Source organism: Acanthaster planci, linkage group LG06 (genome assembly GCF_054643075.1).
Source record: "Acanthaster planci isolate LZ-2023a linkage group LG06, COTS_SCS, whole genome shotgun sequence".
In the NCBI taxonomy this organism is placed as follows: domain Eukaryota; kingdom Metazoa; phylum Echinodermata; class Asteroidea; order Valvatida; family Acanthasteridae; genus Acanthaster; species Acanthaster planci.
Window position 1 is genome coordinate 22,158,372 of NC_141782.1, and position 24,636 is coordinate 22,183,007.

At 40.3% G+C, this 24,636-nt stretch overlaps 2 protein-coding genes and 1 pseudogene across 7 annotated transcripts; 2 read left to right on the plus strand and 1 right to left on the minus strand.

Annotated features, from left to right (window-relative positions):
* Positions 1–2,704: 2,704 nt before the first annotated feature.
* Positions 2,705–24,043, minus strand: LOC110980105 (protein C19orf12 homolog). 5 transcript variants are annotated; one of them, XM_022236451.2, is made up of 3 exons: positions 23,874–24,043; positions 15,181–15,354; positions 2,705–6,328 (listed from the first exon to the last, which is right to left on the minus strand). In XM_022236451.2, exons 2-3 carry the CDS (start codon positions 15,338–15,340, stop codon positions 6,042–6,044), a joined length of 447 nt encoding a protein of 148 aa, XP_022092143.1. In that variant the 5' UTR covers positions 15,341–15,354; positions 23,874–24,043; the 3' UTR covers positions 2,705–6,041. The 5 variants fall into 5 exon arrangements, with proteins under 5 accessions (XP_022092143.1, XP_022092142.1, XP_086994299.1 ...); XM_022236450.2 differs by having other exon boundaries at positions 15,181–15,425; XM_087138173.1 differs by lacking the exon at positions 23,874–24,043 and adding an exon at positions 23,747–23,858 and having other exon boundaries at positions 15,181–15,425.
* LOC147798954 (uncharacterized) lies at positions 18,280–20,892 on the plus strand (annotated as a pseudogene). Its single transcript, XR_015425655.1, has 3 exons — positions 18,280–18,777; positions 19,172–19,608; positions 20,756–20,892. The product of XR_015425655.1 is annotated as an uncharacterized LOC147798954 (transcript).
* LOC147798955 (uncharacterized) lies at positions 19,566–22,512 on the plus strand. Its single transcript, XM_087137789.1, has 3 exons — positions 19,566–19,569; positions 19,680–20,779; positions 22,504–22,512. Exons 1-3 carry the CDS (start codon positions 19,566–19,568, stop codon positions 22,510–22,512), a joined length of 1,113 nt encoding a protein of 370 aa, XP_086993915.1.
* Positions 24,044–24,636: the final 593 nt, after the last annotated feature.

A 24,636-nucleotide genomic window follows, 5' to 3' on the forward strand; every position in this document is an offset into this window, starting at 1 on the left:
TGTATGCATGCTTTTGTACAGTGCTCAGTGAAGCATGATTTCCCAACTCCATAGGAAAATGTAAACCTACAACTGACTGTTGGTGGCCACTAAGATAAGTGCATTGTAAGTAAACTATAAATCCTGCTCCTATTCTCTTTTTGGGGGGAGGTTATGGAAAAACCATGTTTTCCTCACCATGCTCAAAGGTGAGGTCAAAAATATGCTGTGTTGAAAATCTATGTTCCAAATCTGGAAAAACCCTCCAGAATCTACAATTACCAGATGTTACAGTTTAGTACAGACTCAGTAAAAAATACCGGAGCCCAAAAGTTGCTATCATTGGTGTGAATTTGTGCCAGAAATCATGGAGGATGGGGAATTTGGGGGAAATGACTTGCCTAGCCATAGATATAAGAAAGGAAGAGGGCGGGAACTGACGTCATATGACACTAAATAAGGGGGAAGTCCACGATACAGATTACACAAAATTATTCACAATCCACCTAAATTTCACTCTGAAAAAGTGTGAATGTGCGTGTGTGCAGGCATGGCATACATAGTGTGGACCTCTGCACAAAAGAAGTCCATAATATAGGGTGTGATGACCTTGTGTGGACTCGCACACGTCCACACAATGTTTCCCCCTATCTGATGAAAACAGTTTCAGAGGCATTTTGGGGTCAAGGTTAACATGAAGAGGAACAGTCCAAGAAATTATCATCAAAAATCCAGCTCGGAGTTATCCTAGTTGGAGAAAAAGGAGCATTTTCCTCAAGTTTCCTAAACCACAGGAGAACAGAAAGGAATGTCCACACTTTGCATGTAAAACCGGTGGGGGTGTTTCAGTAGCCCATCCAGTGCCCCCTAGGTATACCACTCTAATGCATCCCCCATCTAACTTTGGGATAATTATGAATGATGAACTACTTTTTTAGATAGGCTTGCAGACAGTGTGGTTGATCAGGACGTCCTTTCTGTCACCTTTGGTACTTCCAGCCAAGCACTAATCTTTGTTACCAGATTTCCATGTGTGTTTTATCAAAGTCTGACATAATTTTTGTGGAGTGTATCCAGAGATTTTCACAAAATTTGTGTATACTTTAATATCCTGTCACAGGAGTTGTACAATCAACAAAGCTGTTGTTCTTCAAAATTAAGCTACTAAAAATATGGTTAAAGAAATTGACTTGATATCCATTAGCACTGCTACAACCAATGTACTCCCCAATCCATAGCCCCCCCCCCCACTGTGCCATTATGCAGTTCCCCCACCCAATGCCCCTGTCCAGTATCCATGCAGTTCCCCCACCCAATGCCCCTGTCCAGTACCCCATGCAGTTCCCCCACCCAATGCCCCTGCACGTACCCCATGCAGTTCCCCCACCCAATGCCCCAGTCCAGTACCCCATGCAGTTCCCTCACCCAATGCCCCTGTCCAGTACCCCTGCAGTTCCCCCACCCAATGCCCCTGTCCAGTATCCATGCAGTTCCCCCACCCAATGCCCCTGTCCAGTATCCCTGCAGTTCCCCCACCCAATGCCCCTGTCACATACCCCATGCAGTTCCCCCACCCAATGCCCCTGTCACGTACCCCATGCAGTTCCCCCACCCAATGCCCCTGTCACGTACCCCATGCAGTTCCCCCACCCAATGCCCCCATCCAGTACCCCTGCAGTTCCCCCACCCAATGCCCCTGTCCAGTACCCCATGCAGTTCCCCCACCCAATGCCCCTGTCACGTACCCCATGCAGTTCCCCCACCCAATGCCCCTGTCACATACCCCATGCAGTTCCCCCACCCAATGCCCCCATCCAGTACCCATGCAGTTCCCCCCCCCCATGCCCCTGTCACGTACCCCATGCAGTTCCCCCACCCAATGCCCCCGTCACGTACCCCATGCAGTTCCCCCACCCAATGCCCCTGTCCAGTACCCCATGCAGTTCACCCACCCAATGCCCCTGTCCAGTACCCCATGCAGTTCCCCCACCCAATGCCCCTGTCCAGTACCCCATGCAGTTCCCCTACCCAATGCCCCTGTCACATACCCCATGCAGTTCCCCCACCCAATGCCCCCATCCAGTACCCATGCAGTTCCCCCACCCAATGCCCCTGTCCAGTATCCATGCAGTTCCCCCACCCAATGCCCCCATCCAGTACCCATGCAGTTCCCCCACCCAATGCCCCCCATCCAGTATCCATGCAGTTCCCCCACCCAATGCCCCCATCCAGTATCCCTGCAGTTCCGCCACCCAATGCCCCTGTCCAGTACCCCATGCAGTTCCCCCACCCAATGCCCCAGTCCAGTACCCATGCAGTTCCCCCACCCAATGCCCCCATCCAGTATCCCTGCAGTTCCCCCACCCAATGCCCCTGTCCAGTACCCGTGCAGTCCCCCACCCAATGCCCCTGTCCAGTACCCCATGCAGTTCCCCCACCCAATGCCCCTGTCCAGTATCCATGCAGTTCCCCCACCCAATGCCCCTGTCCAGTACCCCATGCAGTTCCCCCACCCAATGCCCCTGTCCAGTACCCATGCAGTTCCCCCACCCAATGCCCCCATCCAGTATCCCTGCAGTTCCCCCACCCAATGCCCCTGTCCAGTACCCCATGCAGTTTCCCCATCCATAATTATCTCAAGATGTCATAAGATGGAACAGTCATTGATCTTGGGCAGATTTTATAATGGGATTTTACGTTAAAAAAGGGAAACTAAGGCCAAACATCAATTTTGTTCAGAAAATACCAAATTTTTATTGACAATGAGAATCTTACATATGAATACATTTTTAGTTCAAAAGTAAAACTGGCAAGCCAAAGAAAAGGAAATTACCCAAAAGGCTACTCTGTAACTTCTACTAGCAACTACTTCTACATGGTATGACAACACTGACAATCTTCACTCGATGACTAATACATGTATCAACGAAAAATTCATTTCAACAATTCCTACTTCTAAATGTTTTACAGAAAAATACCTAAATGTTTAATAATTGCATTATTTATAAGGCACATTAACTTTCAACTTTGAGACATTTGAAATGGACAGAAGTTAGAATCGTATTTTACATTTCTCAAGTAGAAACTCACACCCTGTAAAGATTTACCTCAACAAAGTTGAACCAAAATAGTGCAGTACAACGTGGATTAAGATTATAATGGCAAAGGCAGCAGTGAAAATGAATGTATGTGCACACAGAAAACATACATCATTTGAACAGCAATGTAAAGTAAAAATATGACTTCAAATTAAAGGCACAAATGTGAAATAACTACATCAAATCTTGAATTAAGAAAACCAACCATGCAAAACAGCAGTATAAGCGAATCTTGTAATACTTTCAATTTGAATTACCTTAGAAAAATCCCCACTTTTAAAACAAATGAGTCAATATTCTTGTGACTAAAATATGACACTAACTTCGTGTAGCATCTGTAAAACAAGGGAATCCATGACAGCATATCAAGGTTTCTAGCATACCACCACATGTCAGTTTATTTTCATGCGGTTTGTTTAAATTATGAAAAGTATGGAAACACCTAGCCCACGAACACTAAGGCAAAAGTCAATTGGGTGATTTCTTTCATTTAAATAAGCAGCACAATCGTGGAAAGAAAGAAAGAAATCAACATTTTTAAGCTGATTATGACACTTTCTTAATGTCTAACGAATACAAAAATTAATGCTGATGCACATTATTGAAATACAGACAGGAATTTTCTTTTACTTCTCTTGCTGGAAAATTAAAACAAATAAATGCCCGACCAAAACTTCTACAAAACCTATCAAAACCAAAATGGAACAAAAATAAATGCTTTGAGAAATCCTGCAGACTTGCCGGTTGAACCAGGAAGTTTTACACTGCCGCTGTTGTAAATAAAAGAAAAATATACGTTGGATACTGTACATGGCAGTTCTACATGCAAAAAGAACACAAAATAGACCTATGAATTTGTTATAATATTTAAAAAACAAAAATGTCTCCAAGAGGACTGCTTACTTACAACCCCTCAGCATCCATATACATAACACACTACACTACTCAATTTCATTTTTTCAAAAATAATCCCCATTTAGAAAAAAAGGAGTAGAAAGTATTTTTTAAAATTTCTTGAATGGGAACCATCTTTGGTGGTAAGGTGACCACTCAAGAACTCATTCTAGTTGCAATATTGAAAATGTACCGGGACATTTCTTTAATGCTTGATTATGGCAAAGACCAACTCCAGGTGTATTTTGTCACCTTTTGCTATCAAGGTGATTCAATAAAGTGGACACAATAACAGACAAGTTTAACCCTAGCAGTACCAGGCATTGTTTGGCTTACAGTACTCAGTACTACAAAATACTACATAACACTCTAAGCCTGAAGGACCTAGCGCTACAGATTACTACTTCTGGCTAGGTTACTTCCATTGTTACCCGTACAGAGAACAATAAAGCCATGCATTCATAGTGCCACAGCACTGTATGGTACATTGTCTTCTCTAGTGTATTTTAGGGCTTCAGAGAATAATAATGTCATGTCCTCTTACAAGCGACAGGGCTGAGTGCTAAGTAGTACTTTGTAGCATTTGGGACTGTTAGGGTTAATAAAAAATAAATATGGATGATAATGGCAATTCTTGAAATGTTTTTAAATGAGTTGTACTTAGTAATTAATATCAATGCCAGAGAGTTCACCCAGTTTGCACTTAATTTTTGGATAGACAGCAGGAACAACTATTCTTTGAAAGCTGTTTTGTAGCACGCACTGTGCAGTCAACAGTCATGAATGTACAGAGTGGGTCTACTCCAAGAGGGCGATGATGCAGGGTAACAGCATGGGATAGAGCGCCCTCTCTTGTTCTAGTTGCACCAAACTAATATATGTACATGTATAGTGACGCCATAATACGGTAACTTGACAGGAAATCTGCATTGAAGCCAGCCTGGTAGTGGGTCCATTAGTGTCGGCAACAATATCAATACTGTATTATTTTAGGGTCATCTCTATACCTAGTACATCTGGAATGTTTGACTAAAGGTAGCTACAACTGCGTAGATTTTTTCCAAAATAATACCGTACTTAGAGCCAGTTCAAGTGCAACATTAGAAAGGCTAAGCATGCCAAGGATTTTGCAAACACATACATTTTGCAATCTTTAAATTGTTAATGGTTACTTCTTTGCTTCATTTTTTGTAGATGCACCATCACTGTAACCAATGAAAGTAATAATTACCAGAGGTGAAACTGTGATCAGAGACTTCGAATATGCAGCTAATATTGCTTTGGAGCACAAAAGGAAAATGGACGAAAATGGACATCATGCACGATTAAGTGAATGTCAAAAACAGAAAGAGAAACTCGACAATATAGTATGCATTTGGCAATGACAATTAGCGGGTGAAATATATCTACATGTACCATATTCACCAGCTCATATCTGATCAACAGAGGGCAACTGCAAACTGATGTATACGCTTTGCAAGTGCAACCAGTCTGTGCTACAGACTTGGTTATGGCAATGTCAGTATAATGGGTCAATATCACACACCTGCTATGAAGACAGATTTCCTCTAGAGTGAAGAATTCCTTACATAACAATGATAGGTTACCAGCTAAAATGCTATGTAATAAGTCTTCCTTTTCACAGGTCCCAAGCTGATTTGTGCCAAGTTATATTCTTAGCTCAGCAGCTTTATGGAATTGGGCACTAGTAAATATATGTATCGGTAATAGTGTATGCAGGTTGTGACTGGCATCCTAATTAACTCAATATACTTGATGTTGAACACTTGACATGGAGCCATCTTTCCTGGAGAAGTACAGGCATTTTGTGACCATAGATTACATGTGTATTTTGCTATCCTTGGTGCGGCATTAGATAGTGAACAATATCCAGCCGTAATTTATAATGACTGCATAGAATAATTCCGATAGAGTTAATCAACCATGGCAAAACATGGCCACCAAATTACTAGAAACAAGTATTTTAGCAGCTTCTTTCGAGGCTGCATGCATTTTTATCATACAAAAATGTGTAAAAATACAAGGCAACTCTGAAAAATGTCCCCTACATCATTCTGCCTTTCCCCTTGTGAGTACCTCTTCATACAACTGAAGTTTCATGATGTCAGTGACAAATGCCTTCAAAACCTGGACCATCCTGGCACGGTATTCTCCATCTTGGTTGACCAGCCGATTCATGGAGGCACTGTTGTCTATGTTATAATCACCGAGTACCAACTGAAAGTGTTCATGGAGCTGCTCTCGTTGCTCCTTACTCAATTCAGTCAGGAGGTCGGTTACCAGCCTACAGGTACCTCTGTACTTCCATCTTGCCATCATGCCTCCTAACGTTCCACCTAGGAAACAAAACATAAAGTATCCTCACTCCAAAATGTTACAAGAATTCAACATGATAGGATTACTTTAAATTCAACAAGAACCGAGTTTTAAGCTTTATATCAACCAGCATTTCCAAACATCAGAAGTTCCAAAATTTTACCCCCCCCCCATTCTATTTTTAATAACAAAGTGCCCCAAACTGCCTGACATGACCCAAAGGATCAGTGGTAAACACACACAACGCATTTATTGATCAGAAAATGGGTTCCCAACTACACGTACATGTAAAGTATCACGCTGTGTATACACAATGGATTTCAGGTTCTCCATGTCCTCAATTTACATGTACATACAAATCTTCCAAACTAATTTATGGCTGAGCACTTTCAAGGAATTTAGTCCAGTCATTCTAGGGGCTGATTTCTATGAGCATCACACTTCCGCCAATGTTCAATGTTTGAAGGTCATTAGAGCATGACTATAAAGAAGGCAAGTGGCAATGACTATACAGAACTCTGAAATGAAAATGTCCTAGTCTAACAGGGTTTTAGAGTTGACAAACAATCTTATTTATGTTGGTTTCACACTAAAAACTCTGCACAAACACCTGTTTTTAATAAATAATACAAACTTTTTAATACACTCCGCTCATCACCATCAAATCATCACCAAACATTCATACACATGACTTTAAATATTGAATATATTAAATTTGCTGACCTAGACTTAAGAAAATACAATTTCTGCTTCTCCAAATTTTCTTTCAAAATGAAAACATGTATTCTGCACCACTGCATCCTCTCTGAGTAACATGATTACAGTTAAGTTAAAAAAAAACATGTTTAGCATCCAGACTGTTGCAAAAAAAGAAGGATGTAAGCTGTTTGTTTTCAAGATGGCAACCATTCTCTTTTAAATTTTCTTTTGTCAAAATTTGTGAACTATTATGTTCCATTGATAATAACTTTCAAAGTTTTTTTACACAAATACTTCAAATAAACTACTCAAATCTTCTTACAAACAAACTTGGAACAGAATTTAGTTGCCAAGCCTAAGTTTGTTTTTTATGTAACCATTTTTGAAACAAGAATGAGAAAAATAATCAAGTGGAGTAGAGAACTATAAAAAAATAATGATTGAAATAAAATATTGATGGTACATGTACACATGTATGTAATTCCGTTGGAATAGCACTCGAAGGAATGCTTAATGCTAATAATGAAACTAGGATAACAAGGATTGCTAAAGACTGTCCATGTCTCTGGGGCGGCACCGCGGACATGCATGTATATCGGGCACATGAGAAGCTACATGTACATGTAACCTAGAGCAGATGGCCATGTTGACTGGCTGCAGCATATGCATTCCACCTGTTGTCATTCAGAAAATTACAGTGCAGTTTCAAACTACCAATAGGCTCCAAAATGCACCTGACACTCAAGATCTCAACCTAAGACTAGATTAAATACAAAGTTCCAGACAGCATACACTGTACCTGTATGCTTGTCTACTTGAGTCAGGTTACATCTCAATTCATTTTAATGTTAGTGATATTGCCTTGACTTTTCAGAATAACAATACATGCATATTTTACTAATTAAACATTTTATACGTGTTGATGCACAATTCCAATCCACAGTTGTGAAAATTATTTTAATGATATGTAAATTAATTTGTGGAAAATTAGTAAAGTTAGCAAGTTGCCATGCAACATACACAAGACATACATAAGGGAAATACACTGGACAGCAACAGAAACTCGCCACTTCTGTCAAAGGCCACAGATAAAAATTCAAACCATAGAAATAAACAATTTTTGTACACAGGTATGCTGCAATACCCCTTACTAATCACATGCCCAAAAGCAAGTGATTATCTTTAAAACAAAGAAGAAATTGACATGCACAGCAACTTGGTTACAGAATCAAAAGTCACACACAAAAGCACTCTCCACCAAACAAAAATGACCCATGAATGGACAACATTTTAAACAACCAATGACAAGGTGGACACCTGTTTGGTCAAAATGATGTGCGTGAGTGGTTTCTGTATGGGGATGCCATCCTTACTGACTATGCATACACATTACTGAAAAGTAATGATTGTGACTTCTTTATTTTGTCCTGTGACATTGATTTCTGCGTAAAACTTAAGGCTCATTCTGTTACATTCTGTGACTTTTGATTCAGTAACCAAGTTGCTGTGCATGTCAATTTCTTCTTTGTTATAAAGATAATCACTTGCTTTTGGGCATGTGATTTAGTAAGGGGTATTGCAGCATACCTGTGCACCTGAATGATGACAACACCAAGGAGACGACTGTGGATTTCCGAAGGAAACACAGGAATGATAAACAGCTGGTTTGTATCGATGGAAAGGTTGTAGAACAGGTCAAACGTTTTAAATTACTAGGGACACACATCACCAGGGACCTTACATGGAATGTAACCTGTCAGGAAATCAGGAAGAAAGCCCGTCAATGCTTATTTTTCTTATGAAAACTGAAATTATTTGGAGTCCCTCAGTGTATTTTAGTTAAGTTTTATTGGTGTATCATTGAGAGCATTCTTTGCTCATCAATCATTGTTTGGTTCGGGCAAGTTTCTGCTCATGACCTATACAAATTAAATTCTATTGTACATTCAACAGAGAAGATTATATGTACCCACTTGCCATCACTTGAATCCATTTACAACGATGAGTTTCATCCTGCGTCTGCTTTATATTTCACATTCCTGCCATCTAATCCTTGTCTTAAAATTTTTTACAGAAGTAAACGTTTTACAAAAAGCTTTTATCCATCAGTAGTCCGTGTACATGAATATAATGGGTCCCTGTGACTGTTTTAACCGTGTAGGGCCCTACTTTTTTTTTTCTACTTTAGGTTTATACTTGTATTTTAGTAATACCAACATTACCCTTGTATTTTTCGTATGTTTTATAGAGGACTCAAGGAACAAGTTAATTACCGACGTTAACTGTTTTTTAACTGTCTTTCATTGGTTGAATAAACTTATCTAATCTACAAAAATTATTTATTTCTATGGAGTGAATTTTTATGTGTGGCCTTTGACAGAAGTGGCAAGTTTCTTTTGCTGTCCAGTGTAATTCCAATACATACAACCACTCTCATGGAATTCCCAAGTACATGCATCAAGCCTTTTGGCATGAGGCAATGTTTCCAAGGCCAATATATGAAAAGATGTTGCAAAGTGCGGTAGAGTTAGTTTGACTGAACATGTAATCACAGGCTCTGCCCTTACACTGATGTACCAGTATTTTCGTAACACTATATTCTCAGTGCTTGTCTGAGAGCTTGTGAGAAACATTCACAAGCTTACTCAGGTGGGACTTTGGTGGGCCTTTAGTAAGCAAGAGGTCATGGGTTTGAGTTCCTCCCAAGTACTGCGCACTGAGTGCAAGTACGAGCACTGAGTATACAGTGTTATTACTGTGTGTCGGGTCAATTTAACAATTAAAACTAACATCTCCCCGATGCAAAGTACATCTTGAAATACTGTAGTAAATGTAATTTACAGTTTTACTGAAACTCTGCAAACCGCAAACCTTTTTACCATCAACATAGAATGTTGTCTTTCATCTCATGGGATGTTGATTCACTTTATTCCGACACTTTCTGCATACATGTACAGGTAACCATTGTGTAACATAATGTCTAGGCAGAGGCAAGTGGACGGCACTTACGTGTACATGCAAATACACATATGTTTTTGGTGGCCAATGGCTGTGCGCCACTGCCATGAGTGTATGCCATTAGTCACTGCCACTAGCCAATGGCTACAGCCACCTCCCATGGATGCATGTTTATGTTAGCCACAGCCACTGGCTATAAAGCCACTTCCCATGGATCAAAGGGAGTGGGCACCAGTGAAAGCACATAATGCACTTAAAATGCTGGTTACCGGTACTTTGAACATCATCATTGCACACCAAGTACATGCTTCAAATTACTGAAGTCCTGATGTGCATGTTTACGTACATGTACAGTAGGCAAGCACAGTCCAGTGTCCAAGGCTCTGAGAAGCTCTGCAACTATTTAAGTACACTATATGCCTAACTGCACTTCCACAAAATGATCAAGCTTCTCTCAGTTTCCGTCAGCAATTTCCATATTCATGACAGTTCCAAAGAAACCCCTCAATCCATTCAAGGCTTGTATCCTGACAACTTCATCTCCCGTGACCAATGCACTCAATGTTACAACATCATAGGCGTCAAACCCTGCCAAAATATTGCGGAAGTGATCATAGAGTTGTCGCCTCCGTTCGGAATCCATGGCTTTCAGTATTTCAGGAACTGACTGAAACTTGCCCTGGGTCATGTAAGCTCCAGCCATACCCCCTACAGCGCCACCTAGGAGAAAGGAAAGTTAGTGTTACACATGCCATACCAGGACGTCTGTTGCGACTGAAGTCCTCATGTGCCATGCTTGAAGGGACAAATGAAGTTCCGGTAAACATCTAAAAATGCATCCTTCAAGACAAAGAGAGGTAATTTACAAACAAACTTTGGCTCTCCACATTAATCAATGTTTACACGGTGTGTCAAAGGTTAATAACAAACAGTATAGTACCGATGCAATACCAGCCGAGATTGAAGTATTAAATCAGAACAGCCATTTTATGAGCCAAAACCAGCATTTTTTCTACAAATAGCATCCTCTTTTTTCCTGAAAGTATCCTCTTTTTTCGTTTTCATTTTTAGATTTTTATGGAAATTGGCATGTTGGATTTTCTGCAGTCTGAAAACAAAAACACCGGAAAACAGTTCTGATTAGATCGAAACAGTCAGCAGTTATGGTATGGATTAAGGTCAAATGTGTCACAGAAGGATGGAAGTTTTCATTGGTCAAATTTATACGTGTACATCAACTTGCCACCCCAACTGAACTACCGGTTCATGTACATGTGATGGTAATTTGTAAACCATTCTCCCAAACAAGGATTCCTATTAGAAATGTACGCTTTTAGTTTATCCATGTCTAGTCTTCAATCACAAACAAGACTGCACACATGCCATTGCAGATAAATGTAATAGGCTTTCACGCGATACATACATGTATTCATTTCAACAGTGCTTGACATAACCCCAAATATCTCAGGTATTTTCCGGTCTGGGTTACATGTAGGTCACATTTGAATATGTGCTAGATATACATGTAGATCACAATGATTTGATTTGATTTGATTTGATTTGAATGTCTGAAAGCAGGAAATATGTGATAGAAATGTTATTCATTAATGATGCCGTCCAGCTACCAGTACTAAATACTTCAAACACAAAGAAAAAATGTTTGAAAGTAACTCACAAATTATAAACAAAATGGCTGTGGATTATGAAAAAACAAAAAAAATGTTAACTTTGACGTACCGTAAAGCAAAGCAGAAATAAAACAGACAGATTACATATACTTGTACCGGTACTTGTACCATATAAGAAATAAATGATAAATATCACAAACACAGTTCAACTACCGGTACTCTAGCGGTACTTCACAGAGGCACTGCTTAACTGCCGACAAATGTAATGCAATAAACTGCTTTTGTGGAGGATCAAAAATATTTCAGAATATGCCCTGAGATAAACGCCATCAGCCAACCAAACCCACTATGTTCATACCAGTAGTTACTCAATGCCAGATCAGTTTTGTTCTTATTACATGTAGAGTCTCGTGAGACTTTGCAGGTTGGGACCAACTGATGCTGAATTATGTCCATTCTGTAGACTCTTTCCTCTCCTCTCTGAATGGCCAATGTTCTCAGTTTTCTACACTTTCACCCGCGTTGATGTGTTTACTGAATTCATACCAAAGGACTTGTAAACACGGTAAACATGAAACACAGTGTGAATGTCTCAAGCCGTCTCCATGGAAACTCCTGGGTTTGGCTCCCACCCACAGATACAATGTGATACAAATAACCAGTGATGCGACTAGCATCCGTAGGCTGGTTCCAAGCAGTCAACTGGACTTGTGTACATGATACAAATAACCAGTGATGAGACTAGCATCCGTAGGCTGGTTCCAAGCAGTCAACTGGACTTGTGTAAATGATACAAATAACCAGTGATGCCACTAGCATCCGTAGGCTGGTTCCAAGCAGTCAACTGGACTTGTGTACATGATACAAATAACCAGTGATGCCACTAGCATCCGTAGGCTGGTTCCAAGCAGTCAACTGGACTTGTGTACATGATACAAATTACCAGTGATGCCACTAGCATCCGTAGGCTGGTTCCAAGCAGTCAACTGGACTTGTGTACATGATACAAATTACCAGTGATGCCACTAGCATCCGTAGGCTGGTTCCAAGCAGTCAACTGGACTTGTGTACATGATACAAATAACCAGTGATGAGACTAGCATCCGTAGGCTGGTTCCAAGCAGTCAACTGGACTTGTGTACATGATACAAATAACCAGTGATGCGACTAGCATCCGTAGGCTGGTTCCAAGCAGTCAACTGGACTTGTGTACATGATACAAATAACCAGTGATGCGACTAGCATCCGTAGGCTGTTTCCAAGCAGTCAACTGGACTTGTGTACATGATACAAATAACCAGTGATGCCACTAGCATCCGTAGGCTGGTTCCAAGCAGTCAACTGGACTTGTGTACATGATACAAATAACCAGTGATGCGACTAGCATCCGTAGGCTGTTTCCAAGCAGTCAACTGGACTTGTGTAAATGATACAAATAACCAGTGATGAGACTAGCATCCGTAGGCTGGTTCCAAACGGTCAACTGGACTTGTGTACATGATACAAATAACCAGTGATGCGACTAGCATCCGTAGGCTGGTTCCAAGCAGTCAACTGGACTTGTGTACATGATACAAATAACCAGTGATGCGACTAGCATCCGTAGGCTGGTTCCAAGCAGTCAACTGGACTTGTGTACATGATACAAATAACCAGTGATGCCACTAGCATCCGTAGGCTGGTTCCAAGCAGTCAACTGGACTTGTGTACATGATACAAATAACCAGTGATGTGACTAGCATCCGTAGGCTGTTTCCAAGCAGTCAACTGGACTTGTGTACATGATACAAATAACCAGTGATGAGACTAGCATCCGTAGGCTGTTTCCAAGCAGTCAACTGGACTTGTGTACATGATACAAATAACCAGTGATGAGACTAGCATCCGTAGGCTGGTTCCAAGCAGTCAACTGGACTTGTGTACATGATACAAATAACCAGTGATGAGACTAGCATCCGTAGGCTGGTTCCAAGCAGTCAACTGGACTTGTACAAATAACCAGTGATGCGACTAGCATCCGTAGGCTTGTTCCAAGCAGTCGACCGGACTTGTGTACATGATACAAATAACCAGTGATGCGACTAGCATCCGTAGGCTGTTTCCAAGCAGTCAACTGGACTTGTGTAAATGATACAAATAACCAGTGATGAGACTAGCATCCGTAGGCTGGTTCCAAGCAGTCAACTGGACTTGTGTACATGATACAAATAACCAGTGATGAGACTAGCATCCATAGGCTGGTTCCAAGCAGTCAACTGGACTTGTGTACATGTACATGTAGGTTGAACTATACAGTGTATGTACAGGTACGTGCATATGCTTTATCACACAAATAAATCCTTGGTCTATCTTGCTACCCGACACAGTGCCTACCAGGCTACATTATTTCACACTGATGTGTAGAAGCGTGCAGGGTTAATGAATGGATGGAAAAATGGAACTGAATTGGTCCATACAAAGTCTTGGTTAATGTACTTTGAATTGCCTTTGTTGTTAGTTATAGCCAAATCACATGCAACAACAGCACATGAACATAAAGGCTTTGAAAACATAAAAAGCCTGTATTGTTAGCCTAAAGCATTTCTAAGCAGAAGCCTTCAGGATCTGCCAAAACTGAACATTGCATGATGAACCATAACACCATTCTCTGTGTTAAATAAACACAGGATATTGATGCCGATGCAAAGTAATAGTAAACGTACATGCAGGTGAGATGTACATGTACAGTGCCACCAGAAAGGAAAAAAACACTACTGCAAGAAGCTTTGCATGCTGAGCAAATATCTTTCAAGGGCAAATCAAACACAAACAGGCATCCAATACTATGAACCACCAAAATGTTCCAAACCAGGCCAAAGTCACTTTGATATATTAACACTTTCTCTCTCCATTGCTCATGTTTATGCTTCAAAGTGATTCATCGTGCAAACTCTATCTCTGGAAAGGAAAGCTTTAATAGTTATGGGTAATGAAATTTGTGCTATTTGCATTGCTCATGTGTAAATAGTCAAACCGCACTAAAAAAAAGACCTGCAGGCTCTGAAGATGATAATAAAACAATGAAAAAACAAAATATTGGAACCTACATTGTAAAATGTCGTTATTACAATCAGAACGTTGTAAACAGTGCTTTCATTAACAAGGTTCGACTGTACCGATGTCAGGTTCCAAATAAACTGCTAAGCAACCTTCAGCCTGGTTTTGGAATGGTGGGCCACAAATTATTTCTATGCTTAGCCAGTTTTTTTTTACAAGCAGTTCTGTAACAAGGTCCCTAGCACTGCCACGATTGCTCTCTGACAGATTAGTGCAGTTAGGGTTAGCACATAGATTGGAAAGAAATAAATGTTATCAACAGCAGATAGTGAGACATTTCTGACAGGTGCAACTTTGATCCAATACTGAAGTGGAATATTGTTTTTCCCACAATTGTTATCTCATTTTTTCATCCTTTGCGAGAGAAGAGAGAACTTGTCAACTTTTGGGTTTTTCCTTGCTTTGGATTCTTCTTTGTTACTGTCTCGCCTCAAGTAACTTTTAGTTTTGAGGGGAAACTTCAGTTAAATTGAAGTGAATGGGTAACTTACCCACAGCAATACCGATAGGTCCTCCACAGAAACCCCCAATCACCGCCCCCGCACCAGCCATGGCTCCGCCTTTCAATGTCTCCTTCACTGTTACTTTCAGGTTTTCTTCTGTGGCTAGCAAAGCCAATAGCCTGACGAGTTCTTCTGGTGAGACAGGCATGATGTCTTGGTGGTCTGTAAATTGGTTCAGAAGTGGAGAGTTTTGAGCAATATGGACGTCACTGGTCACAGGAGACTGGATACTTCTGAAAAATTAGGAAACATTTACAAGTAAAGTACCCTAGGATTTTTATCACAATGGCTTTGAGATTATAAGCATGCTACCCAAACCTCTATTTCAACAAGTTTTGGAAATATTCAATTCATTTTCCCAGCTGCCTAAGAAAAGGGATATACAATATCTTAAGGAAATTACAAAAGGTTTTTTATCTTGAAAGCAAGAAATCAATGTAATGGGACTTTGATTTTTGGCAAAGAGAATACATGTACATGTATCTGTTAATTTCATCTGTTCATTTCACACAGACTGCATAACATATGGCAGGTTCCTCAAAATATGGACCATCAGATAATGTTCAACTTTGGGGGTTCATTTTTCCTGAAGAGAACAGCAGTGAATTAATTCCAATGTCTGATGTAATAAGGGCAGTCATGGCTGATATCTAGAACAACGATGACCGTGTCCATCTTTGAACTTAGAGTTAATTAAAGTCTGGAACGTCAGCATTTTTTACGGACATGAACAACCTGTTGAAATCCTAGTCAATAAAATTTACCGAGGAGTGATAATCCCCGTGGTTATTTTACACAGATTTGTATGTGGTGAAAGGTGATAATATCTACAAATATTATTGATTATATATTAAATATATAATCACGAAATTAAAGAACACCTCTCATAATTAATCGAGTCCCGAAGTCAGCAGTCCGTCAATTTTGTGCTTTTATTTTCGTGGCTTATATTTTTAAGTTATTTCTTAAGTGCTTTAAAATACATTAGTTGAAAAATATACAGAATTCTTCTAGTTGTTGAAAGAAGTTTTGAAATCAAATCCTCTGGTGCAAACAGTTTGACGTAAAACTTTAAATGAATTCAACTCCATTTGATTTGCACTGGTAGCCAACCAAATGTCCGACAAATGTACACAGTATGCCTAATTCTCCCAAAATAATAATTTTTTATAAATCTGAAGGAGCTAATTTGTATTTTACATGATCAAAGTCACTCTTTAAGAAATTTTGAGAAATGACATCCAGAGTTGCATTTTGGTCCATTTTATGAAGTACATGTTTCTGCACGGCAAGGTTTGTGAACAGGAATGTCACTATAGGCCTCCTTAATGTAACAAAAAGCTGTAACAAGTATTTAAAAGTCACTGGCTCTGTAGGAAAATGCACGAGCAAAGTGTGACATCATCAGTACCGAATCTCAAAAAAACTTTCTGAACTAGATGACACTTTTACCTTCTGGCACTGAGAAAGCCCCCCCCCAGTTAAGATTTGAAAACATACTGTGCGTTGATGTCTTGTAGGGATATCAGGCATACATGTACCAGATCATTTACAAAGCCCGGGAAAAAATAGGTCATTAAACCCAGGAAAAGATAGAAAGAATGACCTTAACATTCAGTTGGCTAAAGTACAGGACTTGTAAATCTTACACTGAGAGTACAGTTGAACCTCGGTAATAAGAGGCTGTTTGGACCAGGCAAATTACCTTGTTATAACAGGAACCTTGCATTATCAGGAATGAAAACGATGATGAGCAAAGGATTGGGACGTAAAGATGTCCTTGTTTTAAGCAGAACCTTGCACTGACATTGCTCTTATTAACAAGGTTTGACTATAATGACACACACGATGAAATGATTAACACTACCAATACATGTACAATACCACTGACTGTCACACAACTACATGTATGGTTGATTTGTACCTGCACATTTTAGCTGTACAAATATGCATGAACACTCTAGAGCAATAAATCACACATTGTCCTCTGTACAATATAAAAGTTAACAGAACCTGTTGAAATCTCTGTACTGTGACAGAAATCCACTCAGATGGACTGTGCAGACATCCATTCAGACGAGCAAGTCTCAATAGTCTGTCCAAGTCAGTGCAGGTTTCTATCACAAGATTATCTAAAATCGATGCAATACAGGAGCTGTTCTTTTCATTTCACAGAACAGGGACTGTCCTTAAAAGTTGCCAGAATATAATTTGGCACAGATGTAATACATTTATGTGCAGTTTCTAGGAATTCTTGGCATTTGCTAACCATCAACATTTCTTTTAGGCAAAACTGAGAAGAATTACAAGCCTAATTTCAATCAGAATGCCTGGAGATTTGATGTCCTCGTCAGTTTTACATCAAGAATAAGGAACTGAACTGGCCATAAAATGACCACTAGAGATTTCCACGGAGTCACAGAAGGCCCTTGATTAATCTTCATCCATACCTGGCCCACTGTACCAGCACATTGTGTAATTTATGTCTCGTTTGAAGAACAAATCCCGGATACTTTTTGTGCACCAATATGTACAAATAGAGCATTATTGTGCTTTGTCTAGCCTAGCCTGATGGACATTTCCATCAAGGCAGTTTTTGTAGATATTTTAGTGTCAAAATTAAGGCACATTCAATTGAAATTGTGAGGATCATTACACGCCGGTCAAAGTAGTTTTGAGAGAGTGCCAGATCTGGCCACCACCTTGCATTTCAGACCTTGTGCACAGAGTCTGTTGGCCACGGCAGAGTCTCAGACAGTTTTTTGAAAAATTTGAAATGTGTTCACTCCAAAGTTGTGTTTCTTCATCAGATTGACACTTTTTGGTAGTTTTCAGGTCATAATATGAAAGACAAGTGGCAGCTGGAAATGGAAAATTTCTTTCTGACCACTGTCAATGCTTGAGGATACTGGGTTAACTCTGGGCATGACGCTGCATGTACATGTACTATCTGATGGCTGCCATAGATAAATACCGGTACATGGTATGCTGGGTCCAGCAGGGGGCAAGTATTTTCAATACAGGCTTCACTTCATGTCTTACAGGGAACCAGACCACATACATGTGTCCTGATGATGAATGTGAATAAATAATGACGACATCTCCACAGAAGTAGTGATACCATATGCAAATGACCGATTTCGCAGCCAGCAGCACAAACGCCAAAATTTTTACGCTTTTTTTTGCATTATCATCGCGGAATAATGTCTTTAGAAGACCAATCTTCTCAGCAAGACAACCCAGTGTCCCTGAAGATAGTCCGAGACACCATTACAGCTGCTCTTGGAGATTTTAAGGGACATCTTGATATATCCTTGGATAACTTTCGTAAAGAAAACAAACAGAAACAACAGACGACCACCGAGGTCGTACAGCAGCTAAAACGGGAATCGGAGCTCACATTCTGTTTCAAAGGGAACAAGTCGCAATACGACTTCAACACAGGTATTGTAGAGAAACTGCACAGAGAAGAAATGTTCCTGAAGGAGAAGGACTCCAAGTCAGCAAAACCCCTGGTTGCTGAGGCCATTGCTGGGATTAAAAAGCGAAACAAATTAATCAGATTAGCTGATAAATCTGATGCAGGTCAGTGGTACCATGAATTAATGGAGCTTATACGAAGGGAAACCCAATCAGAAAGTTTACATAGAAAAAAAAAGGCATTCCACGTTAAATAATACGCGACGTACTTAGTTGAGAATAGAGTGGACACTATGAATAGATAGTACACATACATTGTAAATTACAAAACGACTGAGCATTCAACAGTTACGTCTGTAAGCATGAAGATCTTTGTATTGACTTAATATATTCATTTTGCATTTCTCGTTGCACTGTGAATAGCCGAAGCATGTACATGTACATATACATGTATGTGTGTACAATATATACTGTATAGAGATTGAGCATTTCAGGTACGTTTTGGTCGACGACGATGCTTGTATCGATTTAATATACGTGCATTAAATTCTCATTGCAGGTTGGACAGCTGTCGATGAATACCTCAGCAAAGAACTTGCAAGTGATTCCAAAGATGAAAAAAGAATCAGACAAGCCCAAGCCGGAGCGGTTCACAAGAACCGCAAAAGCAACCAGCTGGTTAGCAATAAGCGGCAGCGCCAGAATATTGGCTCTGATAACTCTGCTGGTCCTTCCACAAGCACTGGGCTTTTTTGAGGCTTTTACCCAAACCGTAGATTTACGTCTAGGGTAAGCTCATTCTGGTACACAGCAGCAAAGCCCACCAATTTGTGCTTTGCCTGTGGGAAGGCAGGGCATTGGAGGCACAACTGCAGACAGCAAAAGCAAGCCATGTCAGGAGGGAAAGATTCAGTCGGTGGAAATACCACACAGCTCCAGCAGTAGCAGAGTATATGCGCAAGTCATCATCCATGAGAACATAAGCGAGGAGACAGGGTATGATTTCGAATATTATCCTGCTAATTATTTTGAATAAGAGCAAGATACTGATGAGCCCATTATTAAAGGTAGATTGAAAGCTGCAATAGAATTTTGGAAGAGTAAAGACACAAATCCTGTGGTTCTTGACATCATTTCAAATGGATATAAGTTGCCCTTTATTCACACTCCACCCCGTAGAATGTCCAAAATTAACAAGTCTGCCCTCAATAATAGCAATTTTGTTACAGAAGCTATTTCCGAACTTTTAAACAAAGGATTAATCTCTCATTGCGATAATGTGCTATATGTGGTTAATCCATTGACAGTCTCTATTCAATGGTCTGGAAAGAAGAGGTTAATTGTTGATCTTCGTCATGTAAACCAGTTTCTTTGGAAAGATAAGACCACATTTGAAGACTGGAAAGTGGCAAAGTCGTTTTTTAAGAAAGGTGATTTTTTATTCTCATTTGACCTGAAATCCAGGTATCATCATATCGAGATTTATCCTGATCATTGCAAGTTTCTGGGTTTTGCCTGGACTGTGGCTAATGAAACCAAGTATTATTCATTCTTAGTCTTACCGTTTGGTCTATCCACAGCTCCTTACGTATTCACGAAGTGTTTAAGACCTCTCGTTAAGCATTGGCGGAAACAGGGATTTTTTGTAGTACTGTATCTTGATGACGATTGGGGTAGAGCGAATACTGAGAGCTTAGCCGACAGCACTGCCTCGAGTGTAAAATCAGATCTGCTATCCGCAGGGTTGGTACCGAACATACAGAAGTCCGTTTGGACTCCAACACAGAGTTTGACTTGGTTGGGGTTAGTATGGGACTCGAGAGATTGTTCAATGAAAGCATCAGATAAGAGGATTCAAGACATTTTAAGCTCTATCGATGATATTCAGAAACAATTACTATATATTACAATCCGTAAACTTGCCTCAATCACAGGTAAAATTATTTCTCTGATTCCAGTTGTTGGCAATATTTCCCAATTGAAGACGCGATTTCTCCATTTAGAAATTATTCGGGGGGTTCACTGGGACTATCGATATAGACTCAGTGGAGACAGTAGTGTGATTGAGGAGTTGGTTTTTTGGAAGACAGAAGTTATAACACTGAATAAGCGTTATGTGCATAAACATTCTCTTCCTGAACAGATTGTATATACAGATGCGAGCCAAGTTGGTTGCGGAACATGGACAACCACGTGTGCGGGAGAAACGATTCTGCAAAGACACTGGAGTGACGCAGAACAAGTTAAAAGTTCCACGTGGAGAGAGTTGAAAGCGGTACACTTGTCATTGCAAGCATCTGCACACAGATTTATGGGAAAAGTAGTGAAGCTTTTCACAGATAATAAAGGCATGGTTTCAGTGGTAAACAAAGGCAATATGGTAGAGGAATTACTGCTTTTAAGTCTGGACATGATCAGACTGTGTAAACTCCATGAAATCAAATTTGATGTACAGTGGATACCCAGACATGCAAATCAAATCGCTGATGAGATCAGTTGAGAAGTGGATTGGGATGACTGGGGAATTTCCCAGGAATTCTTTCAATTTATTGATAACATATGGGGACCCCACACAGTGGATCGGTTTGCAGATGAGACCAATATGAAACTACCACGATTTAATTCCAAGTATTCAGTCCCTGGTACTAGTAAAGTAGATGCATTCTCATGCAACTGGCACGGAGAGAACAATTGGTTAGTACCACCCACCAATCTTGTAAGAGATGTTCTGAGGCATTTGGAATGCTGTTGAGGACAAGGAACTCTGGTAATCTCATGTTGGCCTTCAGCCCCGTTTTGACCTCTATTCTCTGATCACAGTTCATTCAGTCAACTGGTCATCTCCACCATGACATTTACAGATCCTTCCAATATTGATGTTCCAGGAAGAAATCAAAAAGCATTATTTCAATCCCCATTGCTAAAGTCGGGAGTACATGTAGTATGTATTCAATTAACCGGCTAAATGGCTATGCTAAATTACTCTAGACATGCATATACGACACGCATATAGCTGAAGCCGTCAGAGCCGAGTGGCATATTGTACGACATATGGCAAAGAAAGCCGAATGGCAGGGATCAACCGAATGGTAGCCTAAGCCAGATGGCAGGAACATAGCATCATGGCGTCAGTTCAGCGTACCGTGTACACTCCAGGTTGAGTATACCCTGTATATAGCACAGTGAGATGACAGTACATGCCAGCCAAAAAAAACAATCAGGCAATTTGTTATTTTCCCTTCAGGATCGACGAGGGTGAGTTTGTTTCAACCTTGGCTCCTATCTTGGATGATGACACAGACGAAAATTTCTTATTCAGACCAATGAATTACGTAAAATCACAAAACAGGTATAAGTTGAGATCCGGTCAACTTTCTTATTCATCATGCCTTGACATATTCAAGAAGGCTCTACTTTCAGTTGGAGTGGACCCCAGAAAATGCGGGCTGCATAGTCTGAGAGCTGGGGGAGCCACGGCCGCTGCAAACATTGGAGTCCCAGGCAGGCTTAAAAAAAAAAAATGGGCGTTGGCGTTCAGAGACAGCAAAAGATGGGTACGTGAAAGAGTCATTAAAAGATAGAATGTCTGTATCCTTAAGATTAGGATTGTAGTTTGTATTTAGAAGCTTTATGCAATTAATTATTAACATATAATAATTGGAGTGCTATTTAATTATAGCTTACCCTAGAATAGCGGAAATAGTCATTGAGTTATCGATAAATGTATAAAACAGTGTTCTGAATGGACAGACAACTACAGTTGTATTTATGCCTGATACATCGGCCCGCTCTTTAATTCCTGATTAATAAAGGATATAGATCCGACACATTGCTGGCCATCGAAGTTCAGTGCTCCCCAAATGTGTCGTATATTCATTGTCTTCTTTGCAGGTGGCATAATAAAGGGGGGCTTATTATGAGGGGAGACGGCAACGAAAACAACTTATTCGCATTTGAGGGTCAAATTAGAGAATAAAGTGTCCATGTATGAATGGAATGCTACAGACTACACTTTCTGTGTTGAATGATGCGATTGGCCCGTACGTTTGCATGGGCTTGAAACTCACCAATTGGGAATGGCAGCTTTACCTCATGCGTGTTCGATGACTTCAAACTTATTTTCATTCCCAGTTTTGACTAATGTTATGTGGCTAAAAAACCTCCATAGACAGGATGAAGGATTGACATGAAGAAAAACTGTTTTGACCTTTTATTTTTTGGCCTTTTATAGACATCGTTGCTCGTGACACCATGAAGGAACAAGGCGAAAACTAACAAAGTGTTATTACAAAGATATGACTGAATAATGAAAAAAATTAAAAATTGCCTTGTGTTTTCAAAACTTTCGGATGCAAATCCGTTTTTCATAATCATGACCTAATAATCTGCAAATCACATCATGAGCAGTAGGACTAGAGTGCTTAAGCTACGATGAAATCCAACATCTGCCCCACTCCCATGAGCAAGGCAGACATCAGACCCCACAGCTGGGGGTAATGATGGCACACGTGTATGAACTACACTGTACCCAGTGGTACCTCAGTTACCTCCTCAAATACCTCCACTGTGTGGAACTACATCATACATGTATGATGTACATTAAAAGCCTGCCAAACACGTCAAAAATCAAGGGCCTAGGCCTACTTGAAGAACTCCATGTCACTACCAGTCGTAGTAGTGGGTAGTCTAGTAGTATGGGGTTTTGCATGGAGAAGCATCATACAATGACATCACTGACTTTTCTCTACAGTGGTATTTAGCACAGAAAATACTGAAGCATTTTAGGCCTACTTGCAAAATAACTTGGCAATGAAATTTTGAAAGATTCAGACCAGTGTCTACAGCTATGGTATCACAATAAAGCATGCTGTTCAACAGTTATCAATCCACGCGTATCCAGGCCATCTAGTTTTCTAAGTTGTACACTTAGCATTGCTGCTAAGTCTATCTTTCTTACAAGGCCTAGATATGTGGATTGGTAACTGTTGATCGGCAAACGTCAAGTGATGTTACCCGATGTCATTAGCGCGTTAATCATGATGGTTAGCATGAGCTACAGAGCTATCGTTGAAGAATAAAGTAAGCCTAGGCTAATCAGCCTACACGATGACATTGACTACCAAAAGTACTGCACCTTCCTCCATGCCACTACTGAGTGGCATGCTGGGTTTCCGATGCGAAGCGAAGCGCAAGCCACTGAAATTCAATTCTGTGGTGGCGAAAAAGAGACAGCAATTTTCACAAAATTGAAAAACCATTACCTGATCACTGTTCTTTAAATTCAGGCGCTGTTGGCTAAAAGCACATTTTCCCTAAGGAAACTGAACTATTTAATGTGGTACAAACATACACACACACAGCAAACTTCGCCTCCGCAAAAACCGTCGACGTGGAAATTCAAGAGAAGCATAGTGTGCGACCTCTAGCGCGTAAAATACTTCATGTACTTCCGGGCCAAAAAATTGACAACGGGGCAATATTGCATATTCATTATACTGCGGGCAAATAGACTATAAATATTCATAAAGTTAAAAATAGACCTGTTTGCCTAGCCACAAAATCTATTAGCGACTTTCTGTGTAGGAAGATGAATCACTGGACTATTTGGATCACAGCAAGGAAAGCTGATTGCTGAATTGTTCGATAAAAAGAATACCTTCCCTTCTCAATCCTGGTACGCTTATTTTTTGGGGGAAAATTTGACCCTGACAAAAATGACAGCCAGCCAGCAGTGCAGTACATACAGTGATCACGTTAGGTATCACGTGCACTTGTTATGACTAGACCAATCCGGAAAATAACAGGAGTCGGCAATATTCTGAAATCACGAAGTTATACCTTAACAGTGATTCACCGCTGAGAGTGACACTGAATTGGAACAAAATAATGATCATAAACTTATGCATCATGAATTGGTACATATTACCCCCGTTTTAATTTCCTGGATAATTGGACATGATTGAGAATTACCCATTAAATTTTGGTATCGCCTAAATTGTTTACAGGCCTCGGAAAACGTCACGT

Bases quoted from the DNA above. Each gene is read 5' to 3' on its own strand.
- LOC110980105 (XM_022236448.2), bottom strand. From the start codon at position 23,774: ATGCCACTCAGTAGTGGCATGGAGGAAG. The intron at 15,355-23,746 runs GTGCAGTACTTT...ACCAATTTACAG, and splicing joins CAGTAGTGGCATGGAGGAAG to ACCACCAAGACATCATGCCT. The intron at 6,329-15,180 runs GTAAGTTACCCA...TTTGTTTCCTAG, and splicing joins ACCTATCGGTATTGCTGTGG to GTGGAACGTTAGGAGGCATG.